Below are 16,887 nucleotides of genomic sequence, written 5' to 3' on the forward strand. Positions count from 1 at the left end.
ACCAAGGAAGAACAGATCATTAGTACACTGTTTTGCCTAGGTCAGATCTGTCCAATCCTGCTCCTGGAGAGCCAGCTTCAAGCAGAGTTTAGCTCCCACACATCTGTATGACAGGTGAGACCTTAAATAGCATGTTTAGGTTGCAATGTCTTTATTTAGGGTTTAAGTTCAGTAAGAACTTGATCCTCCAAAAGCAGGATTGGACACCCCTGACCTAGGTAACGGAAAATGAGGACCAACCCAAACCTTAAAGTGATAGTTCACCCAAAAGAGGAAAATTCTGTCATTAATTACTCACCCTCATGTCGTTCCAAACCCATAAGACCTTCGTGCAGCTTTGGAACACAAATTAAGATATTTTTGTTGAAATCTGAGAGCTTTCTGACCCTACATAGACAAGGTCCAGAATGGTGGTTAGGACATCTTTCGCAATTGACACGTTCAAAGGTTGGTTGGTTTTTAATTTTATTAGGGTATTTGAATAGTTCAAAGGCCAGAAGAAAACAAAAATAATGAATTAATAATGGAACCAAATGGATGCATCGTGGTACTCTCATGAATGCGCATCAAAGACTGACACGGAAGAAAATATATTGTTGAATAAATTCATTATTTTTGTTTTCTTTGTGCACAGAAAGTATTCCCGTAGCTTCATAAAATTACGGTTGAACCACTGATGTCACATGGACTATTAAAACAATGTACTTACTACGTTTCTGGGCCTTTAACGTGGTAGTTGCGTTGGTGTATATGCAGGGTCAGAAAGCTCTCGAATTTCATCAAAAATATCGAATGAACGAATGTCTTACTGGTTTGGAATGACATGAAGATGAGTTATTAATAACATAATTTCATTTTTGGGTGAACTATAACTTTACTGCAATTAGATCTTTCTCTTTGAAAATGTGTCCAAACAGATGATAACTTCTAGCAATTCCCCCTTAAGTATTGCAAGGTTAAAACCACCAATTACACATTAATTTAAAGGGAAAACCCTTGAATCCAAGAGTTGCTTAACCAAACCCCATGAAGCAAGAGGGTAGGACTAATACATTGAGATGCACTGTTTACTTGGTGCTGCTAACTTGAAAGCCTCCAACAACCCACCAAACATACCCCGTTTCAGAACTTACTTTCTTGCTTTGATTAGCTTAACGCACTTGATATTCCCCCAACTCAAACAACCTTCCCCACACCCCGTCACTGCATTACGGAATACTCCAAATTTAGCATGACAGACCATTCACCATTACCTCATACCATCTTGACAGCCCAGAGACCATAAATGTAAAATAAATGGGCTTTTACTGGCATCCAAACCCATGAAATATGCAAGGGAGCAAGCAGTCCTAACATGGACATCCTGGGGAGGAGGAAAGAAAGATAGGGATATGGAAAAGCACTTACCTCTCTGATCTCTTTGATTTTGGAGCCGCCCTTGCCAATGAGTGAACCACACTGGCTGGCCGGGATGACCAGCCGCAGTGTGACCGGAGGCTTACTGGTGACTGTGCCATTCGCCACAAGAGCAGCCAAGTCTTGAGGGCCAAACATAGAATGAATGACGTGTTAACTGAAAGTTGTGGTATCTTTCAAAAGAATAAGGATTTTGATTCTGAGTGGTTTGGAACCAAGCATAAAGATTTGGTCTGGTAAGTAGAAAGTTTTTGAATTGAACCTTCAAGCACTGATCCATCACTAATGTACCCTTGAGCAAGTGAAAGAACCCCAGTTTACCCCCAGAGGGAATTGGCCCTATGATATCCTCATGCTACCAAGACCAGCTTCTACCAACTTAACCTGGATTTTCTAGAATGAATCAACAACTCTGGCCTTTCCAAACAAAAAAAATGATTCCTGCCAACTAGTCCCATATTTTGCTGTAAACAAAAAAAAACAACAACAGTTATTTGTTACCTGATTCAGGTTAGAGATCAGAGGCTTGGTTGTAAACCAGGAACAGCATTGCTTAACAAGATTTGAGGCATGCCGTGAATTAATCTGATGATTCCCCTTTGAAGGATGTCCTCATAATTCACAAGGATTGTTAACGTACGTTCTTTGTTCCAAGGTTTGAAAATGCCATTGTGCACCAATGACCCTTCGTGGCTTTTGATTGCAATCTGATGAAATGTTCTTTACCAAAGCCACTTTAATCAATTTCCCTATTCGTTTTTTGCATATATGTGCTTCGTTGTTATAAGGTTGTATATGGCTGAATGAAAGTTGTTGTGCTGTTGTAGAAAGATATTTATTTTTTATGACCAAATTAAATGATATTTACCCACCTGTCACCTGCACATGTCTCTATCAAGATGTGGCATGCATTCGCTAGGTATGAAAACAGAACCCCAATAAAATAGCACATCTTGGCTTTTCAGAAATTTAGAGTAGAGGAGGACAACTAGCGTTCCACACTCGTATTCCTGCCACTACAAGAAATCAGCTTCAGCGTCCATTATTCACCCAGTGCAGTTTCCAAGGCTTTCTCTTTAATTAAACCAGGTAATAAATATCAGCCCGAATCGTGGCCCACCACTGCTGCAATCAATAAGGGGGAGCAAGAATCTTCCCGGGTTTAAAATGTAAATAGCGTGTGCTGTCTCTTTGCCCATCAACCTAGACTTCACCTACGTGAGTCGAATGAATACGCCTCAAGTGGCATCTCAGAAAGTAGAACTAGTGAGTCTTTTTCTTCTCTATTTAGTGTTTCCATCAGCGCTAGGGGTTGGAGACGCTGTTGTTGTGTTCTTTCAACGGCTCGCCCCAAAACCTCCAGAGAACAAAGGGGAGGTGGGAAAAAAGAAATCTCTGCATCTTTTCTTGCCGATGCTGTGCTAAGGAATATCCAAATGTCTGACTGAAATTATATTCTCTATTTCTTTCTGTTCCCAGTGCCTCTTTGTGGCCCTCTGTAGTCTTTTCTCAGTGGAATTAGGAGTGATATTAATATGCCTCATTCTTAACAGTGACTAAAGGATGTCCACTCCCTTGATTCATTCTTGATGTAGGACATCACACAAAGCCTTTACCCCTCATCCCACTCGTCTCATTTAACAACCCTCCTGGATAATAAAATATCAATTTAGATATTACTCTCAGCAGATTGACTGTCTTATTTGCATATTAGCTGTTGAGTAAGGGGGTCCTGGCTCAGAATTTATGACAATTTTTAAAGGCTCTTGATCTGATGCAACTAAAGAGCTGTTTTAAAGCTGCAATCTAAAGCATATGCAACAACAACTCAGGGTTGACACCATGCGGGTGAAGTCAAAAACAATTTCTGAAGCAAAGCAAGAAATGTTTAGTGCCATTCAAGTGCCTTCTGTTGTTCTAGTACCACGAATCAACAACAACAATATAACATTCTGTAAATAATACAAAAAAGTACAAATAAATTACCCTTATTTTGTCTATTTATTATTATTATTATTATTATTATTATTATACACTGTAAACATGATTTTTTGAAGTTGTAAATAATACATTAGATTAAATATTCTAATGTACATAAATTAATTTATATTTTGTCTTTTTACATGAGATTATTTTTTGACGTTTTACAAGAAAATAATTCAATGTGTAACGTAATTTATTTGTAATTACTTGCGAAATGTACTATACATTTAATTATGTTGTAATAATAATAAATCTATCATGGCAGATTTCTAATGTAAATGCATTTAGTTTTATATTTATTATTTAAACATGATTGCTTAATACTTAAACAGGATTCTGTTACTGATTCCAAATTACATGGATTGTAGTTAGTAACATCAACATCAACAACATCAAAACTTTTGATTACTTTTATATTTGTTTGTCACATTGATTTAAATAGGATAATCTTATGCCATATTAATATGAAATACAAAGAGTAAGAAAATATATTACATTTGTTGTTATTAACAACATGAAGTGGATTAAATATTAAATTTTAAAAAATATTAAATATTATATTAATATTATATTATATTAGGTATCCCCAATGAGTTTCAGAACTGTAGGGGGTTCATGGGTTCAATGAAAAGCTGCACAAAAATGTAAAATTAAAATAAATAATAATAATAATAATAATAATAATAATAATAATAAAAAAAACATTTAATAAAAAGTGAAATATTTTATTTGTGTACCTGCATGTCATGTGAACACTGACCAACATCAGAGAACTGTGAACATGCAAATGTGATATTTAATTACTTAAATATTTAGGGGTACTTCATATTATGTTAATGTTATTTTTGTGTGAAAAATATTAATTTTTGGATTGATTTGGTTATGTGTGAATAAGAAATAATGTGAATTTTTACATCGTTTGCCAAAATGTTTGCACATAAAACCATGTGGAATTATTATTGAATAAGACCTAGTGTCTTAGTGTCCCATGACATGTCCTGTGAATTTTTAGCTTAAAAATCAACAACTATTTTGTTTTTTTGTAGTGGAGTTTTTCAGTGTTTTCTCTATGATCTGAGGTGTTTTTTTTTTTATTTTGTTTTTTATCATCCGAAACTCTGAAACATGGCTTTTAGATGTCCTCCATGTTCTCAGCTGACTGAAAGACTGGGCAAAAACACTCTGGATCAAAGCTGGGCCAGACCTCAATAGAGCTCCTTGTAAAATTCAACCAGTAATGTTCATCATAAACGAACCCCAGCGCCACCTCAGGGGTTTCTATGGTGACTCTTCCGTTATGGGTACGGAAACGGACTTGTGCGGAAGACAGGGAGATTCCTAACAGATGTTTAATGAATGGCACCCTGCCTGCTATGAAAGGATATCAAATACATAATGGATTTAGCAGGAGTGAGAAGATTCATTATTACTTGGTGAGTGTAGAGCTGACATGCTGCAGGCAGACATACACACCTCATTGACTGGCAGTTATATAACTCTACTGATGCCATTCATAAAAATACGGATGTGGGATGCATACGTATGTATGTTTCTATAAATGACTGGTTATTTTCAGGATTGCATTTGGCTCCTTATGCATTTACATTTATTTTTTTATATAATTTCCTCCCAATTTGCTAAGCTCAAGAATGCTGTTGCTTGGAAATACAGCCATTGGTTGAGTTAACGTTGCTGTCAGGTGAGAAAGTATTTGAAATACATGACACACATCAGCTTCAAAAGTCCCATCGCGATTTGGGAAGTCTAGCACATTTTCTTCAGAGAGCTGTATGTCTCTTTTCAGCAATCGTTCACTGGCATCAGCAAGGGAATGTAACGTGTAGGGGCTCGAATTATATTTCTGAGGTTATCCTACAACAGATAGGCACCCCACTGCTCTGGGACCGACTGACAATATATGAAAACTACCCACGACTCTTTCATCCAGCTGTTCTTACAAACCATGTCTGGAAACTGCTGAAATTCAAACACGCAGAGTTAAAGGGTGTTCATGCATTCAACCTGACAGCTTTATCTCTGCAAATCGTCCGGAAACCATTCAGTTTCTGCACAAGTCAGTTATTTGCAGACTGTTGACTATGTGATAAATTTACAAAGGTTTTGAATAGCATTAAGTAATAATGTATTGGTATCATCAAATTTGTATGTTCATTTTTGTCTCTGTTGTGTTCATAGTCTTTGAAAATGAAAATTTGCTGAACATTTTCTCACTCTCAGGCTATCCAAGATGTAGATGAGTTTGTTGGTTCATAGGAACAGATTTGGAGAAATTTAGCATTACATTGCTCATTAATGGATCCTCTGCACTGAATGGGTGCCGTCAGAATGAAAGTCCAAACAGCTGATAAAAACATCACAATAATGCACACGACTTTAGTTTATTACAAAAATTTCATGTTTGTAATAAAACATCTTAATGATGGGTTTGTTTAACTTTAAACCATTACTTCTTGGCCAATAGTTGTCTCACATTAAAATCCACCATTTTGTTTAGAACTGTTTTAGACTGTGTATATTTCTCTCCTTATTCAGGCAAGACAACTTTATTCACTGGGGAAAATAATATTATGAAGAGAGGACTTGTATTTTTTATTAAGGTCTTGATGGATTTGTCAGTTTCAAGATGTTAATTGATGGACTGGAGTGGTGTGGACCACTGGTGGATTATTGTGATGTTTTCATTATGTGTTTGGACTTTCATTCTGACGGCACCCATTCACTGCAGAGGATCCATTGGTGAGCAAGTTCATTAGTGATACATTTCTCCAAATCTGATGAAGAAACAAACTCATCTACATCTTGGATGGCCAGAGAGTGAGTACATTTTCAGCAAATTTTTGGGTGAATTGTTTCTTTAAGAAGCATTATCACTGCAAATTGACAGGAATTCATTATTTTTTGACAAAAATTTGAGTAGATTTGACATAACATTAAATAATTATTGGTATGTATAAGAATTTTTTTTTTTATATTTTTTATTTTTGTTTTATATTATGGTGTGTGTTTTTATGGGACTGTTTCTCTAACATTGGTGCAATGACATACATGTTTTTATCATGTTATGCTTATTGCTCAGCGTGCTTGTTTATGTAAGAGTGGTTTTCCTGTACTTACCTCCTCCAGTTTGACTGTGATCATAGTGAAGGCTCTAAACACACACTCTGTGGGACCCGTGATGGTGATGATTCTCTCTGGGCATGAGCCTTCTGAGATATTGATACGTGCACTGCTCTGTAAGGATGGAAAAGTAAAGAAACAGTAAATGGATGGGAGGTTGATAAAGAGAAAGAGAGGGGGAAACAGAGTAAATAAACTAAATATTATGCATTTCCTTTAATAGTATTTCTGCTCAAATGCACAGGAAAGTTGTGGCCTTGCTTTTATTGTATTTTAACCTCAGAAATGAAATATGCAGGAGGTATGTGTGCATTTTTAGGCACATAAATGAATAAAAATGCATTCTCTTTCTACATCAGGTAGGATGCCAGCAGTACTTGAACCACCAACTGTTTTTTATCTCCAAGTTGGCAAAAACACCTTAATCCATAATGAAAAAAATAATTAGTTACTGTATTCAGCATTGTAAAAAAAAAAAAAAAAAAGGGAATATACCACAATACGTTCCTATGTAGACAGGATTAGATTTCTCAGAGGACGCTCAAGAAAATAGTAGGCAATTTGTTCGGTATTTTTTAACCAGGGTTGTGCGTGAAAAACGCAGGCGTGTTCAATTCGGATGGGATTAAAATCACAACGTACGTCTGTAAAACACAAATTTACCTGACCTCCTCAGGGAAACTAGTTCCGCCTGCATAGGCCTTATGTTAGGTGTGCATATCGTGTGTGTTCTGTCCAAATGTGTGGATGTCTCCAGCAGAGATCTGGACTGAATTGCATGATTCATTCTCCTGCAGGGCTTTGACTGTCAGCCTCATTTAAACTGATTTCTCTATCAATCATGCACAAATGCATGCAAATGCAAGTCAGTTTAGTCAACGGTATATTGAAACTACAGTATAACTTATGTTTTATACAATTTATATATTATATATAACACTATTTATATATTAACACATATATATATATTACACTAAGTGCAAAGATTTTGAGCCGAAGTTTATTTTTTATAGCTAATTTTTCCCCAAACAATGGTAGTTTCAGTTTTATCTTTAATTTTGTATAGACTTTGTGATTATAATGAATTCCACTATAATTTATGATTGTTTTAAACTGTTCTGTTTTTAAAGGATTTGTTGTGGAGTGATAGAAATTAACGACTTATTCAAAAGATTTGGATTATAGTGTATTAGCCTTTTCAGATTCACAACTATATGATTTTGTCGTATGGAAAAGAATAGCATGAATATTCTTCAAAATATCTATTTTTTTACATTTCACACAAGAAAGTCTTATGGATTTGGTGTTACAGGGTGAGTACATGGTGAATTTTTTTGTTGTCATTTTTCCTCCCCAAGATGAACTCTTTCTTTAAGCTACTTCTGCTAATAAATAGCACAGAACAGCAGAAACAAATCCAGTGGCAATTTCTTCTGTTTATGACATCTATCGGGCCCAGGATTGACCCATGTGGTGTCCCAACTAATGCAATAGAGAATGCCTCATGCGCAGTCTTGCGTTAATTATATACCATTAATTATGTCGAAAAAACACGACCTTTTTGACATTTTATGTTGTTAGGAAGCAAAAAAAAAAAAAAAAAATTTGGTAGAGGTTCAGGCGAGCTAGAGAACTAGAGACGATGAATTTCTACTGATTATCAGTCAGAGTGACACATTCACCCACTCCTGGGTTTTTCTCCTAGGTAACCCACTTCAATCTTTATCCGGAAGCTATTGTTATTAGCAACTACCTTGAAAATACCAACGCATTCATATCAAACTAATGAATTAGAGTCCACCGTGTGTGCGCTACATGCGCCCTTGAGATGAAAGGCTTAATTTAAATATTCATGTCTTCTGCAGTCTTTCAGCTTTAATGTGGTGGACATCAACAGTTTTGAGGACGTATGTGGGACATAAGGGCGTTTTGGTGTCTTTTTTCCAGCATTAAACCACATTTATGTGTAAAAATCCATGTGGTGCAGTGCCGCACTAGCTTCAAAGGAATACCGTCTGTTCTGCGTGCATGATGCATGCTGAGGAGCTGAGAATGACAATATTTTGTAGCTTACCTCCTCTCGTATCCTTTTCACAGTCTCTCCTTTCTGTAGGGGAGAAAAAAGATCATAAAGCACTTATTGCCTTTATCTCGCGTTTGTTTGCATGATATGTTGTTTTCCAAGGGTGACTGTCTTTCACAATGGCTTATAGTGGAGGATAAAGTGAGTTTGACTAGTTAGTCAGATTAATATCAATTCTGCTTCACTACACAGCAATATGGCATCTGCATGGATGGGCCTCAGGGGAACAGGTTTTCCAATCGAAAGCCCTGCAATTGGACTGACTAGGGAATCAATAGTCCATGAATCACTTAGATAGCCTCTCGCTATCTCCGACACAGAAGCTAACGTGTGCAGCATAGTCATGACTGCAGATCCCGTGACCTGCTTTTGCACGCTTGACTTGTGTTTCATTGTCTTTAGATGGGCTAAAGGATGATTGGATATGTCATAACAGAGGTGAAGCGAGGCTTGGGTGGTTTTAATTTATCAGGGAAATTGACATTTCAGATGAAACATTTCCGAGACCACCCATCTCATAAATCTAGCCTTAATATGAATAAAATGTCATGTCACAAAGTTCTTTAAAACATCAAACTATTATGCATGTAGCAGTGTTTACAAATGCTTATTAAATAACCTAAATATAACTTAACCAGTCCCTTTCAGAGTTGAAACCATATATAACTGAACAAAAACGAGGCTGCAGAAGACCAGAAGTACATTTCTATCATGACAACTCTCAGAGGCTTTGGTAAGAAATATTGCTGCTGCACATATAACATATATGAATATGAACCCCTATGTAGCACACATGAATCACCCCATAGCAGATCTATACAGGTGGAGCTGGGGAAGGTGGAGGGTTTCTGAAGCATGCTGCAACTGCTACAGCAAGCACTATACTATTATTTGAATGTTGAGCAGCAAGCTCATTGGCTGCTGATACAAAAAGAATGAATCAGCTGCACCATATGATGATGTCATTATGTCAGATTGAGTTAGATCTACTGGACTGCACCATCTAGAGTTTCATGACAGGATTTTGTTAAAATATGTCATACTTCTGTGTTGATCATTCATCCAATGAAACATTAAAAATGAATATTTAACAAAATGACTGACAAAAATGTTTTTTTTTTTTTGTGTTATTTATCAATGCCAATATTGGGTTATTATAGTTAACCAACTAACTAAATGTTATTTGAAATAAAATCAACATTAACTGAAAAAAATAAAATAAAAACATGTAAAGTATTTCATTTCAGCTTGTTGCCAAAAAAACATATCTCATATTCATTAAATTTAACTTGATCATCACTAAAAATAAAACTGAAATGAAAACTATTATAATATACTATATGTATACATATATAGAGATGTTAAAAAAAAAATAAAAAAAAATTATAAAACATAAAATTACTAGAATTATTTACTATAATTACTAAAATAAAAAAAATAAAAAACGAACATTAATAGCATCCCAATTATATTAATATATAAATTTAAGCTTTTTGTAATTTTCTAATTAACAAAATTTGTCAAATAAATAAATAAATATATAAATATATAAATATGACAAAGAAAAAAAAAAACTTGTTTCCGTGCAACCCATTCATAGAAAACAATTAATTTTGATTCATTGTAACATTTTATGCAAGAATGTTTCTTGAACAGAATCCAGTGTGAACAAATAAATGCATTATGTTCGTAGTAACCGATTACATGTAATCTGGATTATGTAATCAGATTCCAAAAATTATGTACTTGTAATTAGATTAAATAACATTTTAAAATACTCATATTCATACTGCAGTTGCTTTTTATTGATAACATGATTATTATCACACCATAGCAATACATTATTTACTGATTCTCAGTAATTCTTTTTCATCTTTTAAATGTTTTGTGCATACCATTAATTAAAAAATAAATAAATAAATAAATTATGAATTACGATTCATTGCAAAAGTTCACGCAAGAATGCTTCTTGAACAAAGAAGCCAGCATGAACAAAAAAATTAGTTCTGCTTGTATTTTTATGAATAAAGCCCATTGAACGCTTGCACTCCCAGTCACATCCGAGGCCTCATTTTCATTTATGTCAAATTAAACCTTGTCCACTGTGGCTGAGCTCTCTTACTGCTTATAATTTACTATTCACCTTCATTCCTTTCTCCTGAAGATGCATTATGAATAGTAATTGACTCTAGGCAGCCCCTCCCCACGAATATCTCCAGTGGAGATTTGTGATGGAGAACCACCGGTAACGGCACAGATTTCGTCTAGGACTGTGTTTAATCTATGTCTGTGAAACCAAGCCTTGGTTTATTGATTTCACAGTGGGGAGTTATACACCATAGGCCTTCATTTATTTACTATGCTTCATAGAAAAAACAAGAGGGGGAAAAATAAGACAACAGAGGATGTCAAAACATAATTTAGCTGATCTTATACTGGAAGGTGATTGAGCATTACATGATCATCATTCCATAAATGTCACCCAAAAGCCTTGGGACAGCTGTGTATGATTTCAGTCCTTGGAGAGAGAACATGATATTCAAATTGGCTTGATGAAAATTCTGACACTGGCTTAAATTAATGCATCAAAAGGATGGAGGCTTTTTAACTTTTTCTCTTTGATACAGCAATGTTACACTTTGATTTAAGAACATTGCCAGTACTGGGAAGTACAGCTGAATCATACTCTACGCAAGTATTTAAATGCAGAAACGAATGTCCGGCCAAAAAACTGAAAGTGTGCATAACCCCAGAACTTAAGGGGGCGATAGAGTTATCAACATGTTATAATTCAGATAGCAAGCTAATCATGTAGATGGATTAACTAACTTAAGATCTATACTCAAAGAATAAAATATATACGCTCGATTTAGCGCTCATTGTGGCAATGCAAGAAACGCACACACAGCTGCACAAACTTATTTTGTGTGTGTCAGAACACAATATAAAATTTGCGTAACAAGGAAACTGTGCATTCACATACTTGTGTATGTTTCAGGCACTACTTGTTGCAGCGGTTTCTTTTTATTGGTTGATGAGATCCCTGCTACAGGAAGTGAAGCTAAACTTATTCTTGATTTGTAGTTTGGAAGTTTTAACCAGAATAAAATATGAGATCTAATTAGATTCTGTTTCTGGCACTGCTCATTGCAGTTATGCTTTGTTTTTAATGGTCGATGAGATCCCTGCTACAGGAAGTGCAGCCAAGTTTGTTCTTGATTTGTTGTTTGGATGTTTTAATCAGAACACAATATCAAATCAAGTTTGCTTAGCAAGGAATGCTTGCGTTCACATGTCTGTGCAGACCATGTGTGGGTAGTAAATATAAAATTTGCGTAGCATAAAAAAGTTTGCTTAAATGTTGAGTTTTGTTGTAATTAGATGAAATTACATGTTAATTTTTTTTTATTGATAACATGATAAAATATTCACATAATAGCAATATATGATTTAGAATTTAATCATTTAAAAAGCAGTCATCAGTCAGGTGGCTACACAGCATTTGACCACTCGATTTACAAAAATCAGGTTTAAGAAGTATTTCAACATTGCATATCAAAAATACAACTAATGGTACAATATTATCTGATTTAAATCAATGTGATAAGCTAGTTGGATCAAAAGTAATCAAAAAGTAGTCTGATTACATCATCTAAAATGTGTAATATAATGGATGATGTTACCAACTACAATTTTTTGTCATGTATTTTTGAATCATTAACGGACTACAGTTTGTAAGTAATCTACCCAGCTCTGGTGCAGACTATGTTTCGGCCATTACTTGTATTAGTTACCGTTTGTTTTCATTGGTTGATGAGATCCCTGCTACAGTAAGTGCAGCTAAACTTGTTCTTGATTTGTTGTTCAAATGTTTTAATCAGAACACACTATGAAATCAAGTTTGCGTTTGTGTTCACATATTCAAGTTGATTATGTTTCGGCACTACTTGTTGCATCTAAGCTTTGTTTTTATTAGTCGATAAGATCCCTGCAACAGGAAGTGCAGCTGAGCTTGTTCTTGACTTGTCATTTAGATGTTCTTCTGGAGATTCACTTTTAGGACACTGCAACAGTCTTAATTTTTCAAATATTTTTGTGCAAGACAAAAGACTGAGCTGTGTTTTCGTGAAGAAATGGAGCAATGGAGCTCAGAGCGGTCTGTATCCGTCCGTCTGGCTCTTGTCCTGAGGCCAAACTCTGGCAAAGGCCCAGAGACCTATTAGCAGGCCAGTTCTGAAGAGAGCTTTGTGTCACAAGAGATTTATTTGGAGCCAAGGAAATGCCAACAACTGTGTGTGTTTTTGCGTGTATGTGTTTTGTCGCTCCAGGACCCAGAGTTGGCCGAAGCAGGAAAAAAATCCCACAAAATCATCTCATCAGTAGCTGACACAATGTTTACTAATCATTGTGACATCTACATCGGGCCTCTCCGCTCTAGGGATAAACAGAGCTAGCTGTAGAATTGAACAGCGTAATATATCCAGATCATTAATACATAAGATGCACGACTCATCGCATTTAACAAGCCATTTGCTAGGAAACATCAAGTCGCATAGTGACACATTCTGTAGGTTTCTAATCTGGGCTTTTGGATTGTAACCTAGAGGTCTGTGAGAAATATTGTGAGAACAATCTAATACAGAGGGAAGAACAAACCCAATAGCAACAAAAATCTCAAGACACATCCACCAAATCTAATAAGTCAACAGCAGGGACAACAGGAACAAAGAGATTCCCTCACCTTGCCTATGATGCTGCCGACCTCCTGTGAAAAGAGAAACAAAGCAAATGTCAGCTTATTGATTACCAAGCTCACTCCCCACTCATCCGTCTGTGGGTTTTGATGAGGTAGGCTGGGTCTGGAGTGTCTGTGCACTCGGGGATCACGTGGAACCATATTAGTTTAGGGTCCTACAGTCTCTGGAAGCACTTGGTACCTTTTAAAAGTCCCCTCTTGGGTTTAAAGTCAACACAAAATGGTGTTCATAACCAGTTTGATTTATGTGACCAAGAAGTACAATATTTCAGGGCAAAACTTGGTTTTATCCATCGGGATTTGATTGGATTGTGAAAGTTACTATGCATTTTTAAAAACAAAGGTTCTTTATTGGCATCAGTGGTTCCATTAAGAACCTTTAACACCCATGGAACCTTTCCATTCCATTCATGGAAAAAGGTTCTTCAATGTTCTTCACTCTAAGAAAAAGTGGTTCTGTTCTCAGAAAGGTTCACTGGGGAACCAAAAACGGTTCTTCTATGGTTGGGGTCCTCAACTCTGGACTTTCGAGATCCTACCTACTAAACACACCTACGTGCAATTTTGTAGCAATCCTGAAGACCTTGATTATCTTGTTTAGGTGCGTTTTATTAGGGTTGGAGCTAAACTCTGCAGGAAGGTGGATCTCAAGGTCCAGAGTTAAGGACCCCTGTTCTATGGCATCACTGTGAAAACCCCATTTTGAAACCTTAATTTTTAAGAGTGTATGGTAGTTTGTTGTGAAGCCATTTTAAAGGTCGAGCATGTTGGATAATTTCATTTTAATTAGATATTAAACATCAAATCGTTTTTCTTCTTTAGAGTAGCATACACTTATTTACCGTTTACAATAAGACCAAAAATGTGTGCTGATTTCATATTGAGTTTAAAGTATGCTTGAAAAATCACAATCATTTCTTGTGAAACTGCAATGCACTTTCATGTAATGTTTGTCAAGTGGCTCAACACACTCTATTGGCAATTTGTTATTATTGTAAGTTTTGGCGAATTGGTGGCTAATTAAAATTAATTTATACTCATTTGTACGTTTTCGTATGATTGGGTATAAAAAGATTTGACGAAAGTGTACAAATTAGATTATACTGACAAATTTAGGTTTAGAGGTGGACTTTCATGCTTGATTGTTTTTCTAAAAATCGTACATTCCAATACGAATCATGCTGTACGAATATGCAAACCGTCACCTTTGTTTTCTCGCAGGTGGCGGTTGATTTGTGAAGTGTTATAACTCTGGCTAGAGTGCAGGAAAAAGTCTGAAGGATGATGTCATGTACCACTTATGGTACTGTGACATCATGTACCAAAGTTTCTCGAAAAGTTTTCAGCAAGGATGTGAGTTTTAAACTGCCAAAAATGAAAGGCATCTCTTAAGTCTTGAATGATCTCTATGTTTATCTTCATCGGAAGATCTGATCACAATCTGTTGATGGAGAATTAAGGTAAATTGGCACATAAATCATATAAATGTGGTGGTTTATTAACGGTTCATTATGTTTTCATTGGTTTTTCATGACTGTTTTTAATGACTCATTCCTTTTTAGTAATATGCAAATGAGAAAAATCAAGGAGTTCCAGGCATGAGGGTGGAAATCTGTCACTGGCAGCTGGCTGACAGTTAAACGAACACGTTGACACTGTAATGACATGGCAATGAAATCCACGACCATTTGTTTACTAAGAACTTTAGAGAATTCAAGCAGATTCGAAACATTAAGGAAATGTAAAATGCATCAAAGAATCTAGTTGGAAATAACACTGTTTTTTACTTATTTATCACAAGAATGATAGTTATCACATTAAAGATATAAATATTTAATCAATTTACTTACATTTTATCCAACAGTATATTAAAACTCAGCAATAAACATAGATATTTATATACTGTATATGGGTCAAAGATGAAACAGCCCAATTTTTTTTGTCCACATTGATTTAAATTCACAAAATAGGGGTGAAATAATGTTCCATCATATTCGGCGTAACAAATATTTGTGTAAACATGAAACAACATACTTATTCTGAGCTGTACACATTAAAATATATAGAAGAAAATGTGATTCTAATTTGTATTATTTTAAATGATTAAAAACTTGAGTAAAAAACAAATGGGTAAAACCTAGTGGTTTGAAAGATAGTGGCAAAAATTGGTGAAGATATATAAACTTTTGTTACACTAAATGACATTTTAGTGGGTGTCTTCTGTAATTCATGGTAAAATATATGATGGTCATTGTTTTGGATCAGAAAAATGAATGAATGAATGAATGAATAGGACACATTCTAAGGTATGCAAAAAAAAAAAATAGACTGACTTTGTTTTGATGCTTTAAGATAAAAATAACATAAAATAAATAAAATGAAAAACAGTTTTCATCTTTGACCCACATACATTTTTCTTTCTTCTTTTATTTATTTATTTATTGCAAAAACATTATTATTATATATATTTTTTTTAATATGTAAAATCCCACATTGGAACTTCATTGAACATTTTTGAATAATGATGGAAACATAATGAACAGTTGAACCATTATTTTAATCCAACTGATCAAAATAACGCATACAAAATTACACTTCTCAATATTATCTGCATGCTGAAGTTAAATCAAAGATTATGTTAAAATATCTCTGTATTAATTGGTTGTGACACACAAAACTATGCTACATTGCTAACAAAATACCCTTGATCATAAGGTAAATATTAAACATAATCATCCAGCTTCAGTTTTCATGAGAAGTTTCTGTATAGAGCACGGTATCATTTCAAAATGTAAACATCGGGCTGCTTCTCTCAAGGTTGTCTTGCACCGAAATCACTGAATGTTTGTGGTGTACGTGTGTGCATTTACCTTGCCGTGCATGAGCAGCCGGAGAGTTAGAGTGACGTTCATGCCTCCATCTCCAAAATCCTGCTCACAGTTCATCCTGACGTGGGATTCGGGCACAGGGAGACGCATGAAAGATGCTCTTCGGATGATGGAATGGGCAGGGAGGGGGGAAGGCAGGATCTCTCCTTCCACTCACCACTCTGGAACGACAACACACAAAACATATGTCAGTATTTTAACACTGGAACACGATTATGCTTTTAAAATGTTGCAGAAAAGCCAACTACAGTTGATGTCATAAGTTTAAATCCCCCTTTCAGAATCTGTAAAATGTTAATTATTTTAACAAAATAAGAGGGATCATACAAAATGCATGTTATTGTTTGTTAAGTACAGACCTGAATAAGAGTTCAAACGCTCACTGATGGTCCAGAAGGAAAAACGATGCATTAAGAGCCGGGGGGTGAAAACTTTTGAACAGAATGGAGATGTGTTATTTTTTCCTATTTAGTCTAAATATCATATATATAGTATCAATCAGTACTGTCCTTCAGAGGTTACAGAAGTTACTTACATGTTTCCCAGAAGACAAAATAAGTTTAATTTACCCTGATCTTAAAATTCTAAAAGTTTTCACCCCCCGGCTCTTAATGCATGTTTTT

The 16,887-nt window shown here is 35.3% G+C and overlaps 1 protein-coding gene across 7 annotated transcripts in view; it reads right to left on the reverse strand.

Annotated features, from left to right (window-relative positions):
• The window catches only part of LOC109057481 (poly(rC)-binding protein 4-like), an 82,768-nt gene that overhangs the window by 15,054 nt on the left and 50,827 nt on the right, over nucleotides 1–16,887 (reverse strand). For all 7 annotated transcript variants that reach the window (XM_042749286.1, XM_042749290.1, XM_042749289.1 and 4 more), the window contains 5 exons: nucleotides 16,247–16,425; nucleotides 13,362–13,385; nucleotides 8,612–8,644; nucleotides 6,535–6,651; nucleotides 1,408–1,539 (listed from right to left, as the gene is read on the reverse strand). In XM_042749286.1, the coding sequence (XP_042605220.1) occupies nucleotides 1,408–1,539; nucleotides 6,535–6,651; nucleotides 8,612–8,644; nucleotides 13,362–13,385; nucleotides 16,247–16,354 (414 nt within the window). In that variant the 5' untranslated portion in view covers nucleotides 16,355–16,425. The remainder of the gene's footprint in view (nucleotides 1–1,407; nucleotides 1,540–6,534; nucleotides 6,652–8,611; nucleotides 8,645–13,361; nucleotides 13,386–16,246; nucleotides 16,426–16,887) is intronic.

This window comes from Cyprinus carpio, chromosome B22 (assembly GCF_018340385.1).
Source record: "Cyprinus carpio isolate SPL01 chromosome B22, ASM1834038v1, whole genome shotgun sequence".
In the NCBI taxonomy this organism is placed as follows: Eukaryota; Metazoa; Chordata; class Actinopteri; order Cypriniformes; family Cyprinidae; genus Cyprinus; species Cyprinus carpio.